The sequence below is a fragment of the Grus americana genome, chromosome Z (genome assembly GCF_028858705.1).
Source record: "Grus americana isolate bGruAme1 chromosome Z, bGruAme1.mat, whole genome shotgun sequence".
Classification (NCBI taxonomy): domain Eukaryota; kingdom Metazoa; phylum Chordata; class Aves; order Gruiformes; family Gruidae; genus Grus; species Grus americana.
This window is the reverse complement of record NC_072891.1, coordinates 87,481,981-87,489,923: the sequence shown is the minus strand read 5'-3', so window position 1 is coordinate 87,489,923 and position 7,943 is coordinate 87,481,981. Positions and strand designations below refer to the sequence as shown.

Sequence of the window (7,943 nt, the reverse complement as noted above, 5' to 3'; positions counted from 1 at the left end):
GAGCTGCCCTTCCCCCTTTTCTTTCTCTGAGTCCTGACTACATGTTCATGTTTCACAGCCCAGTTGCTACACATTTAGCAACCTGAAAAACATCATTGCCTTGTCTTTTTCACTGTCCTTTGCTTTTCCTCAATACAAGTTGATTGTAAAGGTGGAGAAGATAGCAAGTTTAAGACAAGAGCCAGGGAAATAATAGCAGATGACCTCTAGTTTAAATAATGATTATTAAAAATAAATCACTACCAGAGTTAAGTGACACAACTGCTCTTCCATTTATTTGAAATCAACCTGCTTGTCAACTGGATTCATTAAAGACTTTGTTTTTCATAGACAGGTTCAGTACAGTTGATAGCCATAGCATGTGGCAGTTTAGAGGTAGCTGCATTACAAAGCAACTTGCTAGCACTTAACACTTCGTACAAAATGGAGATGGACTTTTTTTAAACAGTACAAGAAGTGTTCCATCACAAGTTGTTGCTTGATGATACTAGGGAGCATTCTGTGACCAGAATTCACGTGCAGGGACAACAGACATCTTCCCCATACTCCCAAACTGGCTATCATCCTTAGGTCAGATATACTTAAGTGAAACATTTTAGAACCCTGTCAGCCGCTGGCACAATGTTTAATTAACAAACAGGGGAAAGCAGCTACAGTCCATTTTACGTTTTCATATACTGAGTCTTCTTAAGTGCTCATATACTGTCCAGCTTCTTCAAGATGAAAGGAGCTGAAAAAACAAAATAAAGCAGCATGAACTTAACTTGGCTAATAATAAGCGTGCAGTGAGTCTGTGATGAAACTGCAGCATATTTATGTGGGATCTAAAATATTCAGATTCTGGGCAAGATACCACCCTCTGCTTCCCACATAGTCCTTTCTCTCCCTGCATGATTGCTTTAACATGTAAGGCAGCATGATTCAAGGGGGGAATCAAGTATGCCTGCTTGTGCTGCAGGTCAGAGCCTTGGGCCTCTTCTTGACACCACCGGGTGGGGAAGAATCAACCTAACATGATTTTTTTGTTTGCTAAACACAAAGGCATCCTGAAAGGAAAGTTGCAAGCCTCTGATGCAACACACTAAAGCACCGCTTACAAGACAGACAGCATAGCCCTGTTCTTTCATGCTCTAGAAGAGCACGGTTGCACTGGTGTTCGCCCAAGCCTAGCATTTCAGGCGTCTCAGGCTCCCGCCGGCGCTTTGGAAACGCTGCTAGGATGCCGAGCCTCTCCCCGCTCCCCTGGGGGTGCGCCCAACCACCGGGACACAGAGCCCCGCGCCGGGCAAGGGAGGCTCTCCCCCACAGCCTCCGCGGGCACAGAGACCGTCAGGAAGCTGCCAGAAGCAAAGACGCCCCTACGGGACGCGAACAGGCGCCCAGGCCGGGCCGATCCGAACCCGTCCCATTCCGGGAGCGCAGGTCCCAGTCCGGCTTAGCGGCCCGCGCCGTGCCGCGCCGCCCCGAGCACTTACTGATCCGAAGCAGCGCGACGTAGATGAGAAAGTTACGGACAGAGGTGAGAACGTCGCGGCGCATCTTCCGCTTCAGCTCCTCTGGGTCCATCTTGGGTCCCAGGCCCTCGATGCGGAACATGCCGGCGGTCCCCGCGCACCCCCACAGCAATGCTAGTACGGCTCACGAGGAGGGACACACGCGGCCGCGGGAGAGGAAGCCGGCTCACGTGACGGGGGCGGGCTGTGGCGGACGCGCATGCGCAAGGAGACGCGGCGAAACCGCGGCGCTCGGTGGGGGCTTTGCTCCCCCTAGAACAAGCGGGCGGGTTGGAACCTGCGCCTGTTCTCGAGGGCCGGCTCCCCCGGGGACCGTCGGAATGGGAGCGCTCTGTTGCCGCTGGGGCGGGAGGGCTGCGTCGGCCCGCAGTCGCAGGGAGGTGCGCTGTAAGCACACCTACAGTGTCCTCTCGCCCGGGCTGTGGAGGGGCCTGCTGTGCCTCGGGGCGGGGTAGCCTCCCAGAAACGCGGCCCGCGCCTGGGCTGCGGCAAGCCCCGTGGCGCCTTCCTCCGTCCGCAGGGGACGCCGCGGCGGCCTTACCTGCCGGCAGCAGGGCCGGCTCGGCCTAGGCAGAGCTGTGGCTCCGGGTTGGCAGCCTGCCTCTTCCGAGCGCTGCTGGCAGGGACCAAGAGCACAAACACGAGGTCTGACGGGGGACAGGGAGCTCGGCGGGTTCCAGCAGACAGAGTTTCTCTGGTCCTACCACCAGTGTGTGGCTCTCTTACTCCTTCCAGGCTGCAGACAGTAATGTGCTGTTCCTCGTGGCAGAGAGCAGAGGTGGGTCTGTGATGGGGAGTTGTGCCACCTGAGTTGCTGCTCCTCCAGTGCTGGAAGGCAGCTCTCTCCACCCTGGGGTTAAGACTACAGCAGAGCAGCCTAGAAGCTGCCTGGTCTGGTTGCCCCATGGGTGTGAACTGGGGGAGCCTTTGTGCAGGCAGCACACTGGAATGAGTGGATGGAACAGGAGTTCTGGTTAAGCATAGCTGCCATGGAGGAGAGTCATGCAGACTACCAGGAACCCCTCTCCTCGGCCCAGTGCTTTCCCTTAGAAGGTAGTAGAGAGTAGGAAGCAAACATAGAACAACCCTATGTACTAGGGCACAGAGAAACTGTACAATGCCTGTCAACTCTGTTGCAAGTAATAGTGCTTTGAACATCTGTTATGGACAACGTCTGTGACTAATGGTGGTACTGAGGAGCTGGAGTTATGTCTGAGCAATGGGTACCAGATGCTTGTGTTCGGGATGAGAACACATCATACAGCTCTGTCTAGGGGAGATGGACACAGATGAAGCAGAGCCTGCGTTTGCAGATTACACCTCATGATACTTCAAACCATGCCACAGCACAACAGCCTCAAACTCATCAGCTCTGGCCGTGCCATCACATCCCATGCTGCAAACCCCACTGGCTTCCTAGTCTCTTTGGTACTACTGTGTGAGGTGTGCATGAGAAAACAGTCCTGAAGAGCACAAACTAGTCTCAATGTACTTGATCACTGGGGAGAGAGGGTTACAGCCAGACCAGGCAGGAGCAGAGGTTGCCTTGTTGCCCCCTCTGAACTCTTCCAGGTGCTTTCATTCTGGGTAATCTATTTACAATGGGACTTCATGGATATCTGTTTTTCTCTAATTGTAGTAAAGAATTCATGTGACTGTGAGTCAATGAGCATCTGGCTCTGCTAGCTTTCCTGAATCATACACTGTCTCCGGAATTATGCACCATTGTCTTTGGTACCACTGCTGATCTGCAGTTTGTTACTGCTTCAGCTAGTAACTGACTTATCTGTGCTGCTTTGTTTAGTACACAGGAGCCTTCACCCCAACACAGAACTCCATTGTGCAAGGTCTTGTACAAAGGCATCCCTCATTCCAAACAAGTCCAGGGAGACTGTCAGGGGTCAGTAATATTTAACAGATACAAAGAGGCTGAGAGGGCCAGGGATCTTGGCTTTGGAGAGGCCCCTTGCCAACCACAAAGCTCCCTATCTGGGAGTTGGAGATCACAGGAAGCTGGGCTGTGGATGAGTTTCAGTCGAGATAATGGATGACTGTGAATGCTGACTTGAATTGTGCCCTTTTTTAGGGATAGGAGCTGGTTCAGGCCTGAGACCAGGCTCACCCAGAGAACTGTGTACACAGCCCACAGTCCTCACTCTTGAGCTCCATCTGCACCATATGGGCTTCAGCCAGCCAAGCCCTACATTTCCTCCCCATGGCAGACAGCTGGCAATGCTTTCAGAAGCACTCCTCAAATGCCAGGAATACTGTCAGAGATGGACACAGCCACTAATGCTGCCTGGAGAGGATCAAGCAAGCACGCAGTGTCTTGTGGCTCTCCCCACCACCCCCACAAAATGTCTGGGTTCTGCAGCCAACCCTGCTCTGCCTGTGCTCCTTGGGATCAGGCAATTCACAGTAGGCAGATAATTAAAAAAAAACTGATTTCCCTCAGCTAAGCTGCCTATGACCTGAAGCAAAGCCAATTACAGAGCAGCTGCCTTCATTGTGCCAGTAATTAATGTGGCTAATTGCACCTTCCACTGTCTGGGAGGTAGCCTTTCTGCGCTACCTCAAGGGCCCTCCCTGACTTTGCAAAGCATGGCCAAGGAGAAGTGTTCCCAAACTACTCCCAGCACATTTGCAGGACATTCAATCGCAATTCCCAGTGCAAATGAAGGAGCAACCTCTTCTGGTCACAGAAGTTGTAAGACTGCCCTCCTGAGAGTTTTACAGCAAGGCCCTGGAGGAAGATACAATAGAGCTGCCCAGATCTGCAGCTGACATAAACTAGCCTTGTTCTGTTGACTTCCAGGAAATCTTGTTCATTTACTCGAGGTTTAATTCTGAATGGTGGGTTTCTCTGGTCTTTGCTAGCAGAAACAGATTGGCAGGTCCCAAGCCTGTTTTAGCACAAAAGCAAGGAGTCTCATCCTACATTTCAAGACTGTTCATCTTCCCAGTCTTGGTTTGTATCTGAAAAGCAGAAGTGATGTTGTTTTCCCAAGCATTGCTCTGCTGAAGATAAAGGAACTTGGGCAAATCTGTGTAAAGCTCGATCAAACAGAACACAGTTTGAAAAGAGACTAGAGCAGAGAGAAGACCAAAAAATGCTGTTAAGGAGCAATGTGAGGACTCTGCCAGAACATTGTCTGGAAAGTTGTTGCCACGATTTGTTTCACTGGAGCCACCCCATTTTCCTTGTCCTTTTATGAGATGAGGGGATGAGAAACATTTCCTTTGGGAGACATCCACATTGGATAGGCAGGAGACTTAAGGTGTGGAGTGACTGGCAAGGAACAGAAGGCATTGGCTTTGGATTTTGACAGCAGCATGAACAACTTTCCTGAGCTGTCCTCAAAATGTTTGTGGCAATTTTCCAGAATTCCCTCAAATCTTCAGACTGTGCAGTCTTAACAGCTCATACCATGCCCTTAGTTTTACCCATCCTGTAATTGCATGAGAATCTTGCCTGTCCTTTCCCGGGGCTACAGGCAGATTACTAGCCACTGACTGGGCACTGGCTTGAGGTTAAGGTCTCTTACATGGATGACTGCATGACAGGGTATGTGAAATGGCTGTGTATGGCAGGTAACAGTGTGAAAACCTGACAAAAGTTGCAGATAGTGCCACAAGGGACAGCTGGATTTCCCAAGTGGTTATGGAGCAGTGATGTAAGGAAGGGTCAAACTTCACAGATAACTGAAGAGAAGCACTGGAGTCCTGGGGCAAGGCCAGCGGTTCCTCAGTAACTGTATCAGTAATAGAACATAATGCCAAGATTACCTAGAAAACAGTATCAGAAATACCAAACTGGACACACATGTTAAAAAAACCCACCATGATACCAATGGGGAGAAAATAGAAGCCAGTTCCTTTGGGAGGAGACTGGGACAGACAAGGGAAGTACAAGGAATGCTAAAAGGAGGGTCAAGAAACAGGAAAAGGGAGTACCAAGGTACACAGATGTTGTGACCAGTGCTGCATGCAGGAAGCAGCCAAGCAGCAGAATCTTAAACCAAACCTGTTGTTTTGGCCATAGCATGCATATTAAACCTACTGCCCTGGTCAGGAGGATGAAGGGGAAGGCATGTTGCTTTCCCTAACAGACTTGAGAACACCCAGGTGAATGGATTGAACTTCCCAATATTACCATGTAGATGCATCTTCTAGGTGTGATGGCAGCTACCTATCACTTCCTAACTTTGTTTAAAAACAGGTTCAGCTTTTTCTAGCCTTGCTGAGAAGAGATTGACAAGGTGACACATAATATTGCATTGGTTTGCATACCAACCTAGCAAGGAAACCAGTTCACTCCACATGTCCACCACTTAAGGTCAACATAAACCAAGGTCCATTTCATGTGCTGAGGATAGGCATGGTCTGGCTGCCTCTTTACCCAACAGTGAAATCACCAAGAAGCAGGCCTAGGTCCAGGCATCCCCCTGCATGCACAATAAAGAAAGCAACATTCCCTTGTGCCTGTGATTCAGATGACTTCTTTGTGCCTGAGTGAGGAGCTTTGGTTCTGGTTTCTTCTTGCCATTGCTGTGGGTAGGCAGAAGCTAAGTGCAGGATTTAGGCGCAAACAAGCTCTACAGGCCAAGGAACAGAGACTCCAGGTGAAAGTGGCAGGGCTGCATGCTGGATAGGAATGCAGAGAAGAGGGACTGGCTGGGTAGGGCTGTCCAGAGACCTGAGCTAGGACATGCTAGTGAAAATTCCGACTTTTTGCCCCAGGGGTTCTCCCCCTCCCATGAAATGGTGGCACTGGTGCTGGGGTAAGACACAGCTAGTGAGGAAGGCAGGCACGAGACAGTGCTCAGAAATTAAATCTGCCCTGATTGCCCTTTTTGAGACCTTAGGCAGGTTTGTGGGGAAAGGAACTCACCAAGATGTCTTGATCCTCCTCGATTAAAATGTTTTGTGAAGTGGCCCTCCATACGCTGTTCTAGGATGTTTCTCCAGGGCTGCTCCCACATTCTGGAGGTGTCTCATCAGCCAGCTGAAAGGACAGTATTCCTTTCCCTTAGGCAAGGCAGCATTAGCTTGCCCTGGCCCTTTGAGGATCTACCATTAAGATTCAGAGAAGTGCCAGAAACCTCCACTTCTGGAGTTGGATCAGGATGTTTATCACTGATGCGTATCAAAGGCGTTTTAGAGGCCCAGGGGAAGCCTTGCAGAAGCACTAGGGGGAGGCAGAGTAGATAGTGCTGGAGCCTTTGTGCTACCTACCGTGTTGACCCTTTCACCCCATCAAAAGAATCAATATTGATACATACACTAATGCAGCATTTGCCTTTGTGCAAACAAAAAGACTTTCTCTTTGTCTGGCCAATAAATTTCAGCTAAATTCTGTAGTCTTTCTCTATGGGCTCCACATAGGCGGTCAGATCATGCAAAGATATATTTTCTGGGCTTCATCAAACCAGCCCAAAAAGCAAATTAATGTGACTGCCAATTCAACCTGAAGGAACAGTTTCCACCCACGCCACTTATGTCTCCAAGCTTCTCAGGCCTGGTGTAGAGGGTGATGCCACCTCTCCTAGCACATGGGTGCACAAATAATGTGCATGGCCCTTGCTGCTGGAGTCTGATGCTCAGTGCATTGGCTCCATGGCACTTTGAAGCTGGAGCATCCGTACTCACTGCTTTCGGTTCAGCTGGTCTAAAACCAGACGTGGCTAAAGACCAAATGTATATTGGGTCTAGGACTGATGCATCTACTGCAGGCAGTGCTGCACAGACACGTGAGAAGATAGATGTATCTAACCGAGGCTTACCCAGGGCAAAGAGTGTCTGAGTTAAGGTGGCTTAGGCTGGTTCATTTAGTGCAAGGCAGGTCTCCCTCATGAAGGAGAATGCTCTGGCAGACCCTCCCAAACAGGACTGCCCTGGCAGTATTGCCTGTGAAGCTTGGTCTGCTGTTTCAGTCCACAGGCTTTTTTCTTTTGGAACAGTCACTTAGTGAACAGCTTTCCTCTTTGTCTCCTGTGTTTTCCAGCCTGGATCTGCAGCCTCTGGTGTGAAGGTCAGGAAAGAAGATAAGGGCTTGTTCTACAGGATTCTGCAAGTTTCCATCAAGTTTGTCTACTCAAATGGTGCGCAGCTAAATGCAGCTGTTGTATATGGTGTCTGGGGCAGCTGTACAGCAAGATCAGTGCCCATTGCTCACTCAGTAGTCATACTGTCCAGGGCTATGGTAACAGACACCCAGAGATGGCATGGTCTTCTGTCCATTCATCCCTTCTCCTCAGTTCTGAGGCAGGTAACATCATCCCTGTCTCACTGGAGAGAAAAAGTCTGCAAGTTAGGCACCTGACTATACATGGTTAAAACTCTACCTCTGACTTCACCAGGTCTGAAGTCTTTTCCTTTTGACTAAGTCCAGCCAGAAGCTCTGGCATGGATTGGAGCTAATGGCAGCTA

At 50.0% G+C, this 7,943-nt stretch overlaps 1 protein-coding gene across 1 annotated transcript; it reads right to left on the bottom strand.

Moving 5' to 3' along the window:
• Positions 1-248: 248 nt before the first annotated feature.
• On the bottom strand, positions 249-1,689 carry TOMM5 (translocase of outer mitochondrial membrane 5). The gene is made up of 2 exons (XM_054809014.1): positions 1,476-1,689; positions 249-730 (listed from the first exon to the last, which is right to left on the bottom strand). Exons 1-2 carry the CDS (start codon positions 1,594-1,596, stop codon positions 696-698), a joined length of 156 nt encoding a protein of 51 aa, XP_054664989.1. The 5' UTR covers positions 1,597-1,689; the 3' UTR covers positions 249-695.
• Positions 1,690-7,943: the final 6,254 nt, after the last annotated feature.

Excerpts from the sequence above, each read along its gene's own strand:
- TOMM5 (XM_054809014.1), bottom strand. The coding sequence starts at position 1,596 with ATGTTCCGCATCGAGGGCCTGGGACCCAAGATGGACCCAGAGGAGCTG. Across the intron at positions 731-1,475 it reads CGTCGCGCTGCTTCGGATCA|CTCCTTTCATCTTGAAGAAG; the intron begins GTAAGTGCTCGG and ends TTGTTTTTTCAG.